The 21,206-nt window shown below is 40.1% G+C and overlaps 1 protein-coding gene and 1 non-coding gene across 8 annotated transcripts in view; one reads left to right on the forward strand and one right to left on the reverse strand.

The window, feature by feature from the left end:
* Window positions 1-19,767, reverse strand: part of adgrl1a (adhesion G protein-coupled receptor L1a) — a 278,192-nt gene extending 258,425 nt beyond the window's left edge. For 6 of the 7 annotated variants that reach the window (XM_088328480.1, XM_088328463.1, XM_088328459.1 and 3 more), the window contains exon 1: window positions 19,279-19,767. In XM_088328480.1, coding sequence (XP_088184606.1) covers window positions 19,279-19,327 — 49 coding nt within the window. In that variant the 5' untranslated portion in view covers window positions 19,328-19,767. Of the gene's footprint in view, window positions 1-19,107; window positions 19,182-19,278 lie in introns of those variants that run through there. The other variant, XM_088328444.1, reaches the window with a different exon arrangement.
* LOC148373700 (U2 spliceosomal RNA) lies at window positions 6,998-7,182 on the forward strand. Its single transcript, XR_015848509.1, has one exon. It is a non-coding gene; the product is annotated as a U2 spliceosomal RNA (small nuclear RNA).
* Window positions 19,768-21,206: the final 1,439 nt, after the last annotated feature.

A 21,206-nucleotide genomic window follows, 5' to 3' on the forward strand; every position in this document is an offset into this window, starting at 1 on the left:
GCTGTCAGAAAGCATCATCCGTCTGTGGTTAGCTCCAATTAAGGCGCTTCTTTCCCTCCTTTGACAGGTACTGCTCAATTGCCACGTCAGTGCGTAGCGCCGCTTCTGCTACGTGGCAGCCCCACTACTGTTACACAATGACATCTCTTGTGAGAAGCACAACCGGGAAAGCGCGCTCACACTGTGCTCCAATGTCGCCTTATTTTGCTAGATAAATAGGGTAAAGCTCATCATTAGGGGTTTCGCCATCTCCTGCTTTTGGCATACACTGGAGCAGGCTGACAGGAAGTACAAACACATTCTGCTTGGAGCATAATTAAGAGGATGCCATGTTAAGGAGCATTATGTCATTCGGAATTTAAGCAGAGGAAAACAAGAATAAAATCTACACTGTAAAACTCAAACTGGCAGCTGTGATCCAGTAACACATTGTTTTCTACAGTATGCAACTAATCAGTGATTCACTCAATAAAGAGTTGATTAGTTAATTACTGTATTTCTCAACACTGATTACAGTGTTAAGCTGGATCAATTGCCAGAAAATTACTTTGAATTTTAAAGATGAGGTAAGATACTGTTTTTTTTGGCAAATAGAAACATTTTTTTGAATGTTGAGTAATACAAGAAAAAACTGCATTTCAATGCAGAAATTACAGCATTCTGTTACATTATAAGCTGGAACAGTTAATGCCGACTCATGGCACATATCTTAAATATCTTATATCTAGGTTACTTTGGCAGCACGCCAGCGCAGTGGTTAGCGCATCTCTGGCACAGTTCTGAGTCTATGGGATCAAAACCAGCTACCAGCCTTCCTGTGCGGGGTTTGTTCTCCCCCTGCTTGGGTGGGTTTCGTTAGGGCGCTCCGGTTTCCTCCCACATTCAAAAAACATGCATGTACAGCTAATTGGCCTGTCCAAATCGTCCCGAGGTATGAATGAGCGAGTGGGGTGTCTGTCTTTGTGTGCCCTGCGACTGGCTGGCAACCAGTCCATGTTGTCCCCTTCCCACTGCCTGAAAAGAGCTGGGATGGGCTTCGGCACCCCCGTGACCTTACTGAGCATAAACGGTGCAGAAAATGGATGGATGGATAGGTTACTTTAGGGAAAATATACAATACTGGAGAAGGTCAAAATAGAAAATATTGTTTCATAAAAAGAGTAGTGTTTTAAAAAGATGTTGTATTAAATAAAAGTTTTAAAATTGAAAAAGCATTTTTAGGATGGCAGCTATAATATGCTAAGATACGTAAATAAGTGAAAAAATGCACTCGTGTTGACGAGTGTCATAAAAGATCAAAACAAGCGTTAGTAAAAATGAGCAACTAGCAAATAAGGTGGTTTGATGGAAATCTGGATTTGAGTAAACTTGCTAAAAGAATATTGGATGCATGACAATATCCTGCGACCCTACAGAGACTAAAGCAGGTCAGATATTGGATGGATGGATGACAATATGAGAGCATACACCAATTTAGTAAATATTTTTGATTTAAAATGTTCCCAACTCCTTACTCTGAAAAAATGCTAAATTTTCTTATTTATATTTTCTCAAGTGGCTGCACATGAATAAATTATTGGATGTAATGTTTTTTAACGTCCCATTTATTGACTTTAAAATTACTCCATCAGCAGGATTTTATTGTGCACCAACACAAATACAATGGAGTCAATTCAATGCATAGTTGCAAATGTTTTTTTTTTCTTTCAGTGTATTAGAGCAGGCAGATGTGTATCATGTCGTTGTCGTCCCATAAAGACTTTGAATGCGTATAGAGACAAAGCAGATATGTTGCAGAGGCTATCACTCACACACAAACAAACGCAAACCCCAACACGCACTTGACCTCAAAGAAGCCTTGGCGACAGTTTTGTACACATCAAATTAATCAAGGAGTGGACAAATAGCTATATAAATACAGTGGATAACCAAATCGATAGCGCACACTCAATTCATTTCGAGTTCAAAGACGTGCGGTGCAGTGCACATTGCCTGCTGATTAAACCGGCACCGCATTAATTCACCCAATCAATATGATTTTCGAATAAATCAAGTAGCACAGACAACTCAAGACAAGTGGTCAGCAAAAAGACATTAAAATTTTCTGTGCTGCCGCAGGAGCAATACACTTGTTTGTGCCATTTAGAATGAAAGGGGTTCATCAATTAAACAATAAGCCAGAAAGACATCATATTCAGAAACAGCGCGGCTCATCAATAACTCAAACCATTGGTGCATGAAAGAATAATATACATAAACCTATTTCAGTAACCTGCTAGGTTTTCCTATTTAGTAAGCCGGCTTGCAGTTATTGTTTGGAGAGTGGCCTCTGTGAAACCTCCGTTGACAACCCTATGTACAAAAATGTCGGGTTTGTGTTGGGGTCTGGTGCGCCTTCTTGCACCAGAGAGAGCCTAACGGGGTTTGTAATTATCCCGACCCCTAATAAGGAAAGGAAATGATGTCAGGTCATTTTCATTTCCTCTGTCATTGTCAGGTTTGGTATTTGTTTGTTGTTACCTGTTTGGACATTTTGTTGATTGCTTTGTGACAGGTTCTTTGTTTGTGACTTAAGTCCTTCTATTTTTAATAAATATCATTATTGGTTTGAGCAGCCCTGCCTCCATTACTACTTTCCCTACATTGGTCAATCACCCCCAAAACTAAACAGAATGGCCCAACCACGGAAGGATCCGGATCAAGACTCCTACATCCTCATCCCGTTGGCGGCTTTCGGTTTACTGTCTGGGAAGCAAGGAGAAAGCCCCTCGGCCGCACCTGGTTTCCTGACCTGGCAGGGACAGGGCTCCTACAGCTCAAGGAAAGTTAAATGAAGACTTTTAAGACTTTAATGCCTATTGAATCAAATTTAAGACCAAGTCGACAAAAAACCTACAACTGAAACAAAAAAAAACACAAATATGTCTTGCACACAATACGTTGTGCTTCATACACATTACCAGGCACAGCTTTTAGCCACGGCGAAAAATTTTGGTTGGACAGCCACTTGTCAGAAAGCCCCTCGGCATGACCTTCAGCTGTCTCGTTGCTGCAGCCCCCAGTTTTTTTTCCTTTTGGGCCGTCTGGTATCTTGAAATTGAGGGGGAGGTTATGTGGAGGGTCTAGTAGAGCCTCCTTCTACATTGTGGCGTTGAGCGGGTTTAGATGTGGGCACAAGTGTCTCCAGTATCCAAACAACTGATCCTGATTATCCTGACCCTTTATAAGGATATTTTGAACAGCACATGTGGTTGGAACATGTCCATGTCCCATTTCATTGCTGCATCAGGTATGGTTTTTGTTTCCGGATTGCTTGGTGACCAATTCTTTGTTACTTTGGTGTTGCTTTTGGTTGTAAGTACCATGCTTGTTTTGAGCACCCCTGTCTCAGTTCCTGCTTCCCCTACATGGGTCCATCATTACCAAAACGCAAAAGTGTGAATGTGAAGGGTATGTGCGTAAAAGTATCAAGTCTGCTGCTTTCCTCCCCTAAAGTCAGCATAACACCTGTTGGAAATCATGAAGGATTATTAGTGAAGAACATTCAAGAACCTGGACATTGGTCAGAGATCAGTGCACAAGATTTAACAACCCCCCGTTTTTTAATCAAACATTGCAAAACGACTAGCAACTGCTTCATTGTTGTCTGTGTACTGAAAGGAAACAATGAGGATGGGGTGTCAGAGAAAAAAAGGGAAAAAAAGCGCTCTTCTGCCTGTTTGTCCAGAGCTCATTACCACAGCTTCTGTGTGCTGCAGGGTTAAAGTGCAGCTGTGGGAGTTGTTTTTTTTTCCAAGTAATATTTTCCCATTCACTATCCAGCAATGGCTTTTAAAAAGTCAGATACTGTGACTTTTGTAGGCCAAATTAGTAGTAATGTAGAACATAAATACAATGGTAGATTATGCAGTAGCACTACACAACAGGGCTGTCTGTGTGTGCGACTGAGATACGCTGCGGTATGCTGTCAGTCAAAAAGGGAGGCAGGCAAGCGGGTGCACAAGTCAACGCCTCCGGAGAAAAAATAACGGAGACCGCTAGCTTTGAGCATCTCATTGAAAATAAATACAATAATTAAATCAGACTTTGAGGAAAGTAAGAAGAGCGCAAAGAAATAGTGATTACCAGCAGGTTCTCCGCAAATTATTATCACTTCCGGGACTCGACCGAGGCGTCGGCAGTAAAATAAGCCAGTGAATTTCAAACGCCGTGAGAGATCGTCAGCGGTGCCGTGGGGAAATTATCCAGCATCACTTTTTTAAATTTGAAATTTCATAAAACATTTATGAATAATTTTCTGCAAATATGATGCGTCTTTGCTGTAAAAACTAGGGGGGTTATACATTATATTGTAATTAAACATACTGTTCAGTGTCATTTTATAACATTTTTGTTTAGTGGTGTGCCGCAAAATTTTTCCAATATAAAAAACATGCCCTGGCTCAAAAAAGGTTGAAAAACACTGGAATAAGCAATAGCGAGGCTGCAGGTCTGGCCTACCGCTATGGTATCTTTTAAGATACCCTTGCCAAACCTGGCTAGTCCACGCCAGATCCATTACCCATGAAACTGGAGCTACAACTCTTGGGAAGCCGCTACATTTGTGACTCTTGTACTGTATTCATTGATGAGACCTGGCTGAAATCAAAGTTACCCGATTCGAGCATGCAGATAGCCAGCCGCTCTGGAATCACTTTCTTACTCGGAAAAGAGAAGCGCTCCAATTTCATTGTACTTTTGAATAGTGGCAATAAAGTCCATGTATTCAACTACAATTCTGTGCACTGTGTATTTATTTGTAGATTTAAAATTATTATTTTGTTGCAGCTGTATACTCTGTAGGTAACATCTCGAGGTAAGTGCCCCTTGGTGGCTTTTCTGAAGGTGTACGGATTTTCAATTTTCTCAGGGGGTTTTGGTCCCCCTTAATGGTAAAAACAGAGGGATTTCTGTTTATTAGTTTAATTAATTTTTAGTGACTAAAGACCAATATGATGAAGTTGACTATTGATAAACAAATATAAAATATTGCATGTCCGTGAAAATGTCTGCATGTATATATATATATATATATATATATATATATATATATATATATATATATATATATATATATATATATATATATATATATATATATCACTTCAGATTTTTCAGTTCATATATTCTTTGTGGTTTGCTGTGCCGCCACAATTGTGATGCCTTCTCAAGGTCCAATTCCAGCAACGGAATTTCCATAGCTAATTTGTGGTTTTCATTGTCGTTGTGCCCATCCAATGTACTTTTCTGAAAGTTCGTATTGCGAAATGATTTATGCAATCCAGTTTTTTTGTCACGCTGGGTGCACGCATCACAGAACATCTAGCCTCCATTATCATCCTCCTCATAGCGTAACCAGGAATATAATTGAGTCCATTTTGGCAGAAAAGTCCTTTTCTTGCTAGGACTATTCTTTTGTTTATCTTTCGTCGAATCGTTCGCTTCAAAACACAACGGCATCTGCCTCACGGCCAGAAATTTCTGGCTATCGCAGCAAGGCTTTAGGGCAAGGACCTTAGCTTGGCCTTTTGGCTGAGAGTAAGTGTCCCGGCTCCTTGGCTTTGTAGCGTATTATGAACTGACCGATAACGGATAATGGATAATGAATAACGAAGATAGAACAATAACCCTTAAAAACCCCAAACCCCCCCACGTGTTTTCCTTGCCTTCACGGTCTTCTGAAGAATTCATCTGCCGTATTTTCGTGCCGAAATTATTGCCGTTGTTATCACTTTCTGCATTATGTTTCGACTTACTACTGACACTGAAGAAATTACCAATTTTTTGTTGATTTGCACCTAATATCAACTGTTTTTACGGAGGCATACTTCTCTTTCACTCGACAACCACCAAAACAATGACGTCATCTCGAAGCTTTGCCGAGATCGGCACGAGACCAAAACAACAATGGCGGATCTGCCTGACGAAAAGTTTGAAATGCGGTAAATCTTGGTTAAAAAAAAAGTAATCAGGTAATAATGACAATTTGGTGTCAAAAAAGTTGCGTCCCGGGGACGCACGTTGATTTGACACAATGCATCCCCAACAAAAATGATGCGTCTAGGACGCAGGGACGCGGGCAAACCAGAACACTGTATGTGTATGTGTATATATATATATATATCGTAAATTCTGGACTATAAGCCGCTATTTTTTTCCCAAACTTTCAACCCTGCGGCTTATTCAGTGATGCGGCCAATTTATGTAATTTTTCTAACAGCCGCCAGCGGCGCTCGAATTCAAGGCACATGACGCAGCTTACAAGCTAAACGCAATCGAGCAGTCCAATAAAGAAGGAAACAGAGCTACTGCACGCAAGGTAAATTACCTTGCGAGCGTGTTGCTAGCGTGTTTTTGATTAAGGGAGCGTGGAAAGTCGTCTATGTGACAAAGCCTCTTACCCAAACTGGGGAAGACAACTTTGATGACGTCAATTATAAGGAGGGAGATGAGGACGGTTTACCGTGGTTTCTGCAAGAATAGATTGTTTTTTTTAACAGATCGTTTCACTGTGTTGCAAGCGTGTTTCTAGTAGCGTTTTGTTACCCTTCACAGGCACGGTTTGGGATGAAAATTATAATATTATTATTAAACTCTCTCGGTGTACCGTCTTTCTTTGTAAATATGTGTAACCATGTATAATATGTATTTGCAACTGTATATTTTTGTAATGTATTTGTATTTATTTTGGACACTTACTCTGAAAAGTCTTGCACTGACCAATTAAAAAGAAGGGGCATAACAGATGTGGGGGATGACGGGAAGTAGGGACTGGTAAAGGTGAGTGTTTGTGGACACGGCAGATAATAGTGGATATATATTTTTTACCACCCTTACCTTTGGATATATACACTTTTTTTGGATTACTTTTAACGGGACCCGGACTCTGCAGGTCTGCAACCAATGTTAACTTCCGGTATCGTTTTCCGTTTTTTTGCCGGCTGTGGTTTTTGAACTGTGAACTTCGTGTTCTCTGGTCCTGGATTGTGTACTATCTATGAGTTTACAGTTGTGTACTATCTATGAAGTTACAGCAATGCTGTAAGTTTGATTTTTGCAATCGGGAGATGGAATAAGAGCTTGCTCTGTCCACTCCACGCATCGGCCCGGTACTGCAGTACCTCCGGGAACGGTGCATTCGCAATGATCGCTGCTTGGCTCTGTGGCTAGGACCTTGACTCAGCCTCTTGGCTGAGAGCAAGTGTCTCGGCCCCTTGGCTTTGTAGCGTATTATAATTTGACCGATAACGGATAATGGATAATTGATAAAGAATATAGGACAATAAACCTTACAAAATCCCTCCCCCCCAGTTAAAATCGCGGGACTCAAAGTTGGATTTGGTTTAATATTATGATTACGTTACATATTTTAATTTGGGCGCATGCGGCTTATATACAGGTGCGGCTTGTGTAAGTACAAAAACGACTATATATATATATATATATATATATATATATATATATATATATATATATATATATATATATATATATATATATATATATATATATATATATATACATATGTAAATGTATATATAAAATTTTCAGCTCACATTTTCACATATTATTTTTGTTTATGTTTGGATGAACATTTTGTTTTGTTATGAGAGCATTAGCTTGCTACACAATGAGTGACATGCATTCCTAGATGAAAGTATTAATTATACCCAGTGAAATGAACAGTAAAATCGAGAATTAATAAATCAGCCAGCCTGCAAACAAAGTGGACATAAGGACGGAAGATAAGTATTCAAACAGCACAGAGCAACATATGTCGAAACAGATTGTAAAAGGCGGCCGAGCGTCTTTTCGCTACAATTTGAGCATGGTGGTCAACTAAAGGTGAACTCGGCAAGGGATGCTTGCGTTTTCGGCTCATTGTTACAGAATGAGGTGTAAGGGGATGCTCGGTGCAGAGGGCAAGTGAGCCAAGTGTGCGTTACAGGCGAAGGGACAGTCTCAGGTGAGGTGCGCACAGTCCCGGCATAATTAAAATCGTTAATTAATCCACCGCGGATCTGCTCCCCTGCTTGTTGAGCTCACTTTCCACCACATAGCCCTCTCTGGTCCTCTGCTCTTCTTTTTTTTCCCTAATAAACATGTGCACGCAGAATAATACTAGAAGTAGTGTTATCCAACATCCACTACAATAAACTCCTGTGTTTTTAAAATGTCTTTTTTTTTACAACAAATTTTAATGCCCTATTCCAGATAAAATAACATAGGAAAGGCAAAGTCCTTTATTGGGCAAAGACCCTTTAAGTTTTCACTATGTCACAAAAGCAAAGGTTATGAAAGCCACAAGTGATGCGAAGCGTATTTTACTCTACATTTTGGAACAAAATAGGTTTTCCCCAGTGATTTAGGATTTAGTATCAGTATTGTCCAGAGAGGGATTGCCACCACTAGGCTGTACTTGCCCAAGACACACCACAGGAAATGGTGCCCCTACGACCTTAGTGGTTAAGGGATTCATTTTCCAACACGCCCACCATCAGTATAGTCACACACTGCTGCCTGTCGATGCAGAGGTTCATCCCATCTCTGAAAGCGGGATCACGATTTGAGCTGAGAAACGACGACAACCAGCTGTTGAAACTGCTGTATTGGAATCATTTAGGAGGATGAAAACCAGTACTATTTGATCCAAGTGGGGGAGCAAACCTCTTTCCAAACCAAAATAAACAGCCTGGAGACACACCATGGTACTTGATTGGCCAGGGTGTTTTTTTAAAAGTTGTAAGTGGAAAATACAGAGTTTGATATACATAAAAGGTAAGGCTTGTGAAAAAAAGGGACACTTTAATAGCATTGTATAGTGCAGGTGTCACCAACCTTTTTGAAGCGAACGAGTACTTTTGGTTACTGATGAGTGGAAAAGGCTACATTTTTTTATATTCATTCATGAAATAACCTGTTATTACTATGTTTTAGGGGTTATTACTATGCTATTACCAGTTAGAATTATTAGAGGTTAAAATAGGCTCAGTCAACCACTAAACATCCTGCCAGTTAGAAATCAAATTTGTTAAAAAGATCACAATGACCCGTAATATATTCTCAGAAACAGTATGTGGGCTACTAAAAACTGCGCGTGGGCATCACATTGGAGGCACCTTGAATAGTGCAACCAAAAACGAGTGAATACAAACTACAGAGACTTAAAGTGACCAAACCTCATAATTTGTCTTCTTATTTTTTTGCCCAGTATTTAACAACAGTTTTGGTTTAGGGTGGGTACCCATAGCAACAAGATGGCAGACAATCATCTCAGCTCCCACAAGGTGAGCCTCCTGATGGTATGAAGTTTTTTTTTACCACTAAGGGGTGCTAAATAATACACATTTTCCCTTTTAAAGTCGTGTTCTCAATGCACCCCCTGCATCTGCAACTGGCCTCAGGCAGTGGGGAAGGGACAGCTTGGATTGATTGCCAGCCAATCACAGAGCACACATAGACATAAAACCAATCACACACGCATCCATACCGAGGAACAATTTAGAGTCACCAATCAAGTGGCCACGCCAGTTTTTGGAATGTGTGAGGATAGTCTTTCTTTTCTCTCTCTCTCTTCAAAGTATTTACAATAAATGTTTTACCCTGGAGTGCCACGTCTAATGTAATTGCATACAATGCTTAATAACGTTGGTATCAATGACAATAAAAACAATTCTAAAATCTACACAGGTAAAAGGAGAACTTGTGAAACCAACAGAGGTAGGCCAGAAGCTGTAATTGAACTAGGGATCTCTGAACTGTGATGCGGACGTTCTAACCAGTCTTCCACCATCCCAATATATTTAATTCATGTTTTTGCTCTTCCAATGAAACGCATCAAACTTAGTTTTAAAAATTCTGACTGCAGAAAGGTGTCACACGCCCAGACTTGCACAATATTGTATGTTATCAAATCACCAAAATTCACAGAGGGGAAGAAATGTGTTTCTATGAAATTTAGGGGTTGAAATAAATGTAATTAGGTATTGATTGTATAGTTTTTTTAAGTGTTATTCAAACCTCTTCAATTAATCATGATTTGTCTTTTTTTGCATATCACTAGAGTACAAGTAAAATCACCTGCGCGAGCCTGAGCCCAGCCCGAGATCCGTGTCGGGTTGTGCCTAAACTTTCAATCATTAGATTCGGGTTCGGGCCGGGCTTCTCTTTCGCAACTTTTTTTTTTTTTAATTATCCACCGTCATTGTTAGTTGTTTCTTTTTCACTTTGAAGGATCCTGCTTAGCTCAGCATTCACGCTCGTCGGTGCACAAACTTGACGACCTAGTCAGACCCCAAAAAAAGCACGTGGCCAAAATGTAAAAGTAAATGGTCTGCATTTCAAGTCAATGAAGACTTCCCAAAACACTTTTCCCTTTTACACTCTAACTAACCGATAGCAGCGTCAGCCATGCCGGGTAACTACCTGCTATCATAGCATTAGGGATTCAGTGTCTTGCCCAAGGACACTTCAACATATAACACGGAAGAGCCGGAAATCGAACCTGCGACCTCTTGATCCCAAGACGAGCGTTCAACCTCCTGCTGATATAATATAAATATATATATATATATATATATATATATATATATATATATATATATATATATATATATATATATATATATATATATATATATATATATATATATATATATATATATATATATATATATATATATATATATATATATATATATATATATATATATATATATATATGTGTATATGTATATATGTATAATAATAAGTAGACATCTTTCTTCGTAGCGGCTTTCAGGCCGGGCTGGATATTTAATTTTTTAATTTATTAAAAGTACAATGAAATTGGAGCGCTTCTCTTTTCCGAGTAAGCCTCTGAAGGGAGCCCATATAACAGCAGTGATACATAGACTAGGGGTGATAACCTAAAATAATGCAACACCCTGCCCCTATTTGACCCTTTGAGGACCACCGGAAGAACTCAGGTAAACAGCAGTTACTTGTAGGCAACAAACGAGTGAGTACACACTAGACACAGACACACAAAGACGCTGTTAATACATTGTCTCTCTTAATTTTGCTGGCTGAGTGAACGTGTCGATGTTGAGCGTTGGACTTTAAAAGGGGTCACACACGCTATTAAGACGACGGCTTCGAGGACAAAGAGGTGACGATATCGATGCGGCGCGAGCTGCAAGGACCGAGGAGGAAGGCGAGCACTCCCGCCATTAAAACTGCACCTCCTGTGATCAGGCCAATTATGCTTCCGCGTCTGTGTCCGGCCACTGGAAAAACACCAGGATTGATCGTGCAAGCGATGAGGTCGATTGATCACCGCTGGCTTTCATTTGGGGGCGACTCTTCTTTTTAGGATGTGGAAAGGTGCTTTGACTGAGCACACGCCGGAAATTAAAACAACAGTGGCACCTTGAGATATATCATACTTATTTGGGGATAACACGCACCCATATTTTTTCATTAATAATCGGTATGAAATTTTGTTTTACTTTCTTAGCTTAAACAAAGCTATGCAAGTGTCCAACTTTGGATACGTCTGGCCTTGATAGAAATAATTCGTTGACAACGTTAACTATTAACAATTCCCTCCTCTACGGTTTAATTTAAAAGTTCCTCCATAAATTTCAGCTGGTGCATAACACGCATGATCACCAATACCCTCTCTCGCCATCACTTCACCTATGTCCTTCAGCAACTCCACTGGCTCCCAATCTACTCTAGACTCAATTACAAAATACTTCTTTACACCTACATGGCCATACATAACCTTGCCCCTCCCTACCTCTCCGACCTCCATCACACTGCCACACTATCCCGAACCCTCAGATCATCTTCCTCCCTCCATCTCACTATACCCGCTACCCGCCTCAGCTCCATGGGGAGCAGAGCATTCAGCCGCTCTGCCCCCCATCTCTGGAACTCATTGACGCCTGGGTTCCCAAATTCTGCGACCCTGTCCACCTTCAAATCTGGACTCAAAACTTACTTCTTCAGACTTGCCTTCTCTTGACCATCTGCCTCACATTATTTGCTATTTATTATTTGCTTGTTTTACTCGTGTTTTACTGTTGTGTCCTACTATATGTACAGCAACCTTGGTTGTCCCGAAAGGTGCTTCGAAGTACAATGTATTTTTATCATTATCATTATTATTATAACATTTACAATGTATTTATTTTATTACATTCAAATCCTGATTTATCATCAGAGACACCACTGAGTTGTTTCCCTTGCTTTGCCTTTTGGGGTTTGTTCATAGCAGGGGTCTCCAAATTTTGAATCTCGGGCTGCACTGGTTTGAAATCAATTACACAGGGGCCAGGAAAGAGAGAGAAAAAAAAGCTGCTTGATGTGTTTAATTTTTTTAAATGCCAAAAGAGAATTTTAAATATGATACCTTGTTTGGATCCCTTAACCACTAGGGTCTTCTTGTGTGCGCATTTATTAAGACAAATGATTTTTAGATCTTTAGTAAATCGCGCATAGATTTCCTGATCTGAATAAGACATGAGAGTAATATGTAGCTTACATTTTTAGTTGCAGGAAGTTCTTCCCATTACAATCTACCACTAGAAAATGCTACCTTCATTTTTGCCATGGCCATTATAAATGTCCATGATTGATACGTAATCCTTGCACTAATACACGTTTAATATTGGGCTGTTTAGGTGTAGCATGCACCTGTCCTCTTGGGCGGGACCCGAAGGGTGCTATGGCGCTACATAGGACAACGCCATAGAAACTAATGTCAGCTGCCATTAATCACAAGGGAAGAAGAAATGCTACGACAAAGAGGAGCCACCAGAAAGCGGTGTTGGCGTCATTTTTAAGCAGGCAATGTTAAGCATTTCCAAGCATCCAAAATGCACAAATGTCCTAATTACTGAAAACAACTTCAAAATTAAACCATTTTAAAAGATGAGAAGCACCTGCACAAAATCTGTGGTTTACAAGACAGTAAACTCAGGGCTACTATATCATTAAAAACCTGGAAAATGTTAATCACATGCTTGGGGTAAAGTTAGTATGTTTGGAATGCTGTGCTCTAATATTCGATATTGTTGCCATTAGAGCAGCAGCATCGTAATCGATCCTGCAGCTTTAAGAGCACTGTTGCCCTTCGAAAGCTTTGCCACTAGCAGCCGTGTCCGACTCCACTGAAATGCCAAACAACTAGTAGGGCAAGCTTTTATTGATTCAGAGGCGGGGTGAGCTGGGGGTTTCTCTTTCTCGAGTGGCGTCAGAATTACACCCCTACGCTTCCATTAAAACCTTTTCAGCATGTGCTAATCTTAGCAAATATGGTGGGGTAAATACTGCGATTTGTACTTGCGTTGAAGATGAATAGTGAAAATGAGGCAGGCGACAAAAGGGGCAATCCAAAGTGACCATTACAAGATTACAGTACCGTTCCAAGTATTTGCTGGTGAAAATTGAACTGCCTTCCACTCTGAAAGAACTCCAAACACAAATGGCGGCAGGCCTGATTGTTCCATTGATCGAGCATCGGGGTCCGCGTCTTTTCAGTTGATGTCGCAGTCAATAGATCCCCATCCAAATACACCACTCACTCAATCCTATGTGTTGCAACGCCAGCCCGGTCCAGCTAATTTAACGCGCACTCAATTTATGAAAAACAGTCCCACATCGATCCCTTTTTTTTTAGCGTTCGTGCACTCCTGCAGCCGAAGCTTATTTTCGCCGTGCTGGCGCCGACCCGCGGAAGGCCGGCAGCCGTGGAATTGAATTAGCGCGTGAAATGCGTTCCGGGAAAACGGATCCCTCGGAAAATCTAAACGAGTCTTTGACGCCGGCTTGTGGCATTGCCGGGCGACATTACAACAGAAAGGGTGGAGAGATTTTTGTCTCTCCCTGGTTCACTGATTTTGGAATTTTTCAAGCATCTTTAGCGGAGCCGCCGTTCTTTTGTACTGGCTTTGTGCTAAACTCAGGCATGAAAATGGGTCAGGACCTAAAACTGTGGGATTTTTTTGTGTGTAACGCAAACTCCTAAATGTTGATTAAAAATCAGAATAAAATGTTGTTTGACCTCTTTTCAGCTCAAACTAAGCATTGGTAGTGACAAACGTTGAATCCATGTGGCCATGATTTGAAACATTTTTTGACAACTATGAACACAATGGTAGGTTGGTTAGTTGGATCCCCTTAACCGTTTGTTGGTGCACCATTTCCTGTGGCATTTCTTGAGCAAGTACAGCTCTCACCCCTCTACAGGTGAACATGTTTCCACCCGGTCTTGAACCGGGAACCTTTCACATGCTAGGCGAAAATGAAAACAATGTGACATAAAATTTAGAATGTATTTTGTTCATGCTCTTCAAAGACTGATTCATCATCACATACACCAAAGGGTTTTTTTCCTTGACGTTCTTTTTTGCCTGTATTTACTGTATATATTTCAGCATGGTGTTCTATTTTATTTAGTTTCTAACAATTGTCTCTGGTACCATGAGATAATGAGATAAAAATCATTGCACATTACACGCCAATAAATAGAGTTCTCCTACAACACCAATTTTGATTCAAACACACCATCTCAGACACCCAATTCACTCTGGGAAATTTCACAATAACAACCCCCCCTCAAAACGATTTCTCCTTGGATCTATACAATTTACGTGTGTCACCATTTTTGACATCAAATTGATGAATTTCTCCTCAACGTGAGAGATTTCCATGCCCATAAACGAGAACGCCACAAACAGACTGGCACAAATAAGCAGAGGTGAGTAGAGTAGAAAAAGCATACTTAAATAACAATAATTACTAAGAGATGTTTAATGCCACTTTATTTAATACCAATACTCACAAGGGCATAGTTTTGGCATGGACGAAGGGGACGTGTCCCCACTAGTATTGGGCAATCTTTATTTTGCCCCCACCAATATCATGTGATCACCAATAAAACCAAAACCAGACCGACGCCTTTAAATACTCAAAGTATGAATAGTCTGATGCCAAAACCGGTTATCAATATCATTCATACATTGTATCCCTGGCCCACTTCCAAAAAAATGAGTTTTAAAAAATATTTAATCCTACCTGCGGCCGAGTTGCCAATGTTGCAAGGAACAATACCTAGAGCTATGCTTCAATGTGCACCAAAATGAATACCCATACCTGCCAAAACCTGGTCTCACGCTACCAATGTGACTTAAACATAATACCTAAAATAATTCTGAATTCAAAAAATGATCTAAATTGGAAAAAAACAAAAATTAAAGAAATATATAACAAGCGTGTGTAAAAACATTATATTACAAAAGCATTAATCATGTCACAAGTAGAAATTATGAATCTAAATTGTGTAATGAAAACAAATATTATCATCAATAAGTATAGCCTAATCCCAAAAAATCAAATTTGAGATATTGAGTCTATTTTTTTTTCTATAAAAGGACAATCAACATGATAAATTGTCTTATCTGATGGTATTTTGTTTTCCTTATTGTAAGCATGTTTTTATTTATTCCCTAGAACAGAATAATTCTTAGAACAGCAAAACTCTATCTATCAGCTGCTTGATAGAAATAACCTATTTTTTATTTTTGTTTGATTTTGTCTGAAAAATACATAGCGTGGTTACCACTAAAAAAGAAAAACAGTTTAATACATTAAAAATACTTTTCAAATTATGGAGAATAGTGACCAAACCTGTTTTCTTTTAATTTTTGCCCAGCCCTTCACAGCTCTTGGTTTATGGGGTTATCCATAGCAGCAATTATGTTCTATCCCTCTGGGTGAGGCTTATGTTATGTAAAATAAATACTAATTTCTCAACTCACGAGTATTAAGGAATTCTACGTTAAGAATGATGAATTTAACTCATTATTGAAATTGAAAAAAATGGAATAAAGCTTTTTTTTACCACTTGCAGGGGCTAAATACACCCTGTATTGTTAAAAACGATTTTTTTTGACAAACCAGACAATATACTTTAAAATGAGGAAAGCATATCTGTCAAATGAGCATATTTTTTATTGCAATGATGAAAGAATTTGTTTTTTACAGTGTGGGGAAATATGGCAAAGAGGATGGACGGACGAACGAATGGATGGATCCCTTGTTCAAAATACAACTCTACTTGTTTTTTTTTTTTGTGTTTTTCACAAGATAAGCTTGTCAACATTTCTAGAATTGTAAGCTGTTTTCAAAATAGGTTAGCGGGCACCACACTTGTAATTTTTGAAGCCTAGGCCACAGAGACAGTGATTCATGTAAACGCCTGGCCCCTTGGATTGGAGGGAGTCAAACATTGCCAGCAGTTACAACGGTTAGCTGGAACCAAGTCATAATGGCTGTGCATGATGCAATTTACTATGACAGACCAAAACAAAAAGACAGCCTGAGCAAAAACATTTTTGAAGGAACTCTGTGCTTTGCAGTTAAAATAGTGTTTCAAAACATAGTTGATTCAAAGGCTGAAGTTCACACCTGTGAGGCCTCTGAAGTCACCACCTACTGCTCCACTGTCCTGGCCCCACTCACATCGAGATAATTTTGTTGTACAACCAGGCTATTCTCTGTGGCAAATTAATCCAAACTTGTCCATTTCGGCTCCTAACATTTAGCAAGCAGTTATTTCCACAAAGGTAAAAACATTGAAGGCAATAAACTGTCATCTCCACGACGACTTTCCGACTCGCTAGTGGCGCCACAAAAATGATCTTGACCTTCACAGAAAAAACGAAGCTGACATGAGCCTCCCATTCCAAAAAGGTTTGATTACGCCAAGTAAAAATATACACATGGCACGACACGCGGAACGCCATCCGTTTGATAAGGAGAATTTACTCGAGAAAAACTTCTTAATCACTCTCAGCAATTGCGACACTTAAATGATTAACACTTATCAAAATAATACAAAGATGTATCCAATCTAGCACAAGGTCTTTTTTGAAGGATCGGAATTGAAAAATTCAAAATTACAGGGAATCGATACAAAGCGTGGACATCAACAAAAATAACTTCCGCCGCTTTCCTGTAGAAAGGCTGGCCGGTCTATTCGGCTATGCGACCAGACGCTTTGCAGCAGTATGAAGGTAGTAAAAATGAAAAAAAAAAAGAAATCAATTTCTATCAGGCTAAAAAGTAGCTAGCAGCATACAATACATGAAAACACTGTAGCAGTAAGTGAGTAGTGTGGAAATGGCAAAGTGATTTATTTTATTTGTGGTTCCACACCAAGAGTTCTGATGGAAATGCGATGATGCAAGTGACATTTTACCCGGCAGTTACCGTGAATCAAACTTGAGATGAGAAATCAAAACGCCGCACAGATTGGCGGCCTTTTTGTGTAATTGTTGCACCACCGGAAGGCTTTATTAGAATTTGAATTAAGCTACCTACTGAGCCAAAAGGCACAATTTTTTCTCTGTGTCCTTGATAGCCGACCACGATAAGTCTCGCCAAAGAATTGTTTCTAACATTACAAATGTCGAACTCCCTAGATTCCGAAAGAGCAGTGTTTTTCTTCTTAAAATATTCTCACGTCTTGCTTTTTCCGACCTGCAGTCGTTCTGCATTCGGGATTTGCATTTATCGGTAGCAAATGGAATTACTATTTGGCTGTTAGGAGGCCATGAACAAATTTTATGTCGTGGGTCAATTTCTGAAATTCATATTTGTAGCTGTCTTCCCGATTATTTCCTGTTAAGATATTCATGGAGGAAGCCTTGTTAAAGAGCTGTAGGGAGCGCTTGCATATTAAAGAAGCCGCTTGCAAAGGAGACAAGAGGATTCAGTTTGGGGACATTTCACCCGTTCTATGTATGCATGCTTAAAAATTAAAAATATATTCGTGTGTGTGCATGCGTGCCTGCTTGTTCACCCATGAAAGTGCAAAAAGCTAGCAAGGGAATTTGGCAAATAAGCAAAAAATGTCTATCCAGTCTGCAAATCATCCTCTGGCAACAATCTGACCGGCAGTAGCAGTGTTTCAATTGTGTAAATCTAATTCTGGCCGCTGACTTATTTAAAAGTCTGACGCTCATTAATGCAATGCTAATGAATGAATATTATTCAGCCAGTGAGAGGCGAGAATAATTTTTCTGATAGCGATGTGACGCACAGACAAGAGGGTGTGTGTGTGTATGGGGGGTGGAATAAATCCCTGTGTCTTCCCAGGCAGGGCGGGTTTGGGAATAAACCAATTCCGAGTCTACCTTCCTGAACGGCCAGATAACGCCATCAGACAGTTCCAATATTACTGTTTTTTTATTATTTCTTTTTTTATTATTTTGCCACCTTAAGAATTTGAATTTCATTTAACACAACCCCCACCCAGCACCTCCACCACCAAGTCAGAATAGACATGCCAATTTCAGCCCCCAGAATTGTCAGGACAAACACAATGCGGCGGGTTGAAATGAGCAAAAGGCTTACCGGCAGGAAATAACTGTCTCTCTCGCCCTCTTTTGTTTTGCTACCTAGCTCCGATTCAATTTGATCACAACAACACCAAAACAAAAGCTTTAATTTATTCGGCTGTAACGAAAGCGTGGGCTGCTCGTAGCATTTTTTATGACATTTTATATTATACATGGGAATTAGATCAGCCTTGCTTCACGATATGAATTCAGGGATGGAATGTTTAATTACAGTACAGAATAGGCAGAGGAGAGCTGGTGGGGGTGGGGAAAGTTGGTGGTGGATTCTTCTAATGTTTATGCTGTCCAATGGAGACATTTGTCACTCCTGCTTTCGTTTTCAAATACTTTGCTGAAGTTAAAATTTGCCTAGGAAATTAAAGTATTGGCGCTGGGACTTTTGTCAAGGACTATTGTGGTCCTTCATCCCTCCTTTTTTCCCCCACTCTCTCTCTTTCCATTTCTCCTCCTAAGGGCAAGTGCCCCACGGGTCATGATTTGACAAGGTGGAGGATTAATGGTGTACTCTCTGTAGGATGTTGAAGCTAGTTCATTTTGTGGCACTGGGCTCCTTGTACTCTAAATGTCATAACAGCTTATGTCTGTGGGGACCGAGTATTCCATGCACGGTTGTCAATTTCGGCTGTATTATTGAAAATGAAAATTGAAAGATGCTCACCTTCGCCGCCTGTGCACAACAGGGATGCAAAGCAGGGATGCATATTTCAGATCAGGGATATTAAAAACGGATCATGAGCGCGGATCAGAAAAAGACGCTTAACTATCACGACAGAACTCATGTAAACGAGGCACGCATCACACGTGAAAGCAAGAATTGCACGATTCCTACCTTTGATTCCTGCAATGCGCTCTTGTTGGCGAAGCTCAGTGTGGCTCATTCATTCATGCTGGTGTCCCGCCTCACTTTCTTGCACGCTTCTTCGTCGTAGCTCGCTTCTCCTCTATGCGTGCCACCTTCGTGCGCATGCATACGAATTAAAAATTAATTGCAACCTACTGCATTAAAGGCGAAACGGCATTTTAGAAAAGAAAGTAATAAAAATACAAAAACAGGTAAGCGAGTGGTAAAGGTGTTGCTCCTCACAGAAGAAAAAGCACCCGTGCGTGCATCAAAACAAACAACGGCAGCATCGTCCCGATAAGAAAATGACGCCAAGTCTACGCCCACAGCGTGAAAACAGTCTTTTTTTTTTCTTTTAGTTGGGACGTCCTTGAATGCAAAGAGCGTAAGTGTTCTCTTCGAACACTTGCAGCATCAAATGGGAAGAGATGAGAGGGCGAAGCAGGAGAAGCAAGGACGCGCGCGTCGTGTGCTCGCTCTCGCTAGCAAACGTTGCGCACTGTGACGCACACAATCGCACGCACGGGGGTAAATAGTCGACACAAAATGCACACACACAAGCAGTAAAACATACAAAGGCTCTTTTTGTACCACCACACTTATTCTCGGGCTGTTTCGAAGTTTAGATTAAAAACGGCTCTCGATTTCGTTTCGTAACCCGGCTAGAAACGCCCCCCAATGTCCAAATTTGGAATATAAATGTACCCTAAATACGTACTATTTCTGCTCCTATGCCGGTCAAACACCTAAATCGAGGGCTGGGAAACGTTTGGAATGAAAGAGCAATAAAACCCCAAATATATAGATTGTTTTTTTTTTCAGTGAGGACCGCGCTATAACTTTTAAGACAAAATAAACAATGCCTGAGCATGAGGAAACTTTGCGAAGGGGCTGCACTTAATCTCCCTTCCAGGATGACCAGGTTGCAATAAATGCCGCAGGAGCATCGGCAGACAGTACACAGACATCGTCAACAAGTTAAGTCAAATGTATTTGTCTAGCCCTTAATCACAAAAAGTCTCAAAAGGACTGTACAGGCCACAATTACAACATCCCCTGTTCTTAAACGTGCATGCAGGCAGGGAAAAACACACACACTTTAGCATGAGGAAATGGAAAAAAAAACTTGAGAAGGGGCCGCACAAGTGGTAATCCCCCTTGGGTAACAATAAAACAATATTATTACTTAAATTAGTTTTTCTTGTCATTTTTCTATGTAAATATATTCTACTATCTCTGGTTTGAACTGCATATTTTTTTAAATTTAGATCCTGGCATGCAATTAGGATTGGACTGGGGATCCGGAAGTCAGACTAGCAGAGAAACCAATGGTCGTTTGTTTTTAAATAAAGCAGGTTTTGCATATCTGTGTGTCAAAGCCTTTACTTTTTAACTTTAATGTCAGCTTTTAACTAACAAGAAATACACGTAATGTCAGTATGTCCGGATGACATCTTCCCGAAGTCGACTTAATTCATAAACTGTTGAATATCAGTGTGTTTCAACCCTAAATTTAAACCTTTCCACCGAGGTTGCAGATTAAATCGCAGAGGGCAGTTAATTTTATCTCTGAGCCAGATTTACTCATGAAAAGAGTCACATTTAGTTTTCGAACCATACAGTTACGACCCCTGACCTAAATCTTACGAGGGTCAATCTTTTTCTCTCCTGTTATGACTCTATAGTAAAATTATCCATCTACCCTGGTCATATTCCTCGAGAGGGGTGACCGACAGCAAGACAAACACATACAAAAACAAAGAAAAACAGACACAAAAATTGTTTTTGACCATGGGCGACCCAATTGCCCAAACACCCAAACAAGTTAAGCACCTCAGCACCCAAGTTGGTCATGCTTTCGTCTCTCCAGATGAAAGGGGACACAAGCAAGCGGCCATGTCACTCGGGTCATGGTG

The sequence above is a fragment of the Urocampus carinirostris genome, chromosome 1, assembly GCF_059441175.1.
Source record: "Urocampus carinirostris isolate Australia breed hairy pipefish chromosome 1, RoL_Ucar_1.0, whole genome shotgun sequence".
NCBI classification, from domain to species: domain Eukaryota; kingdom Metazoa; phylum Chordata; class Actinopteri; order Syngnathiformes; family Syngnathidae; genus Urocampus; species Urocampus carinirostris.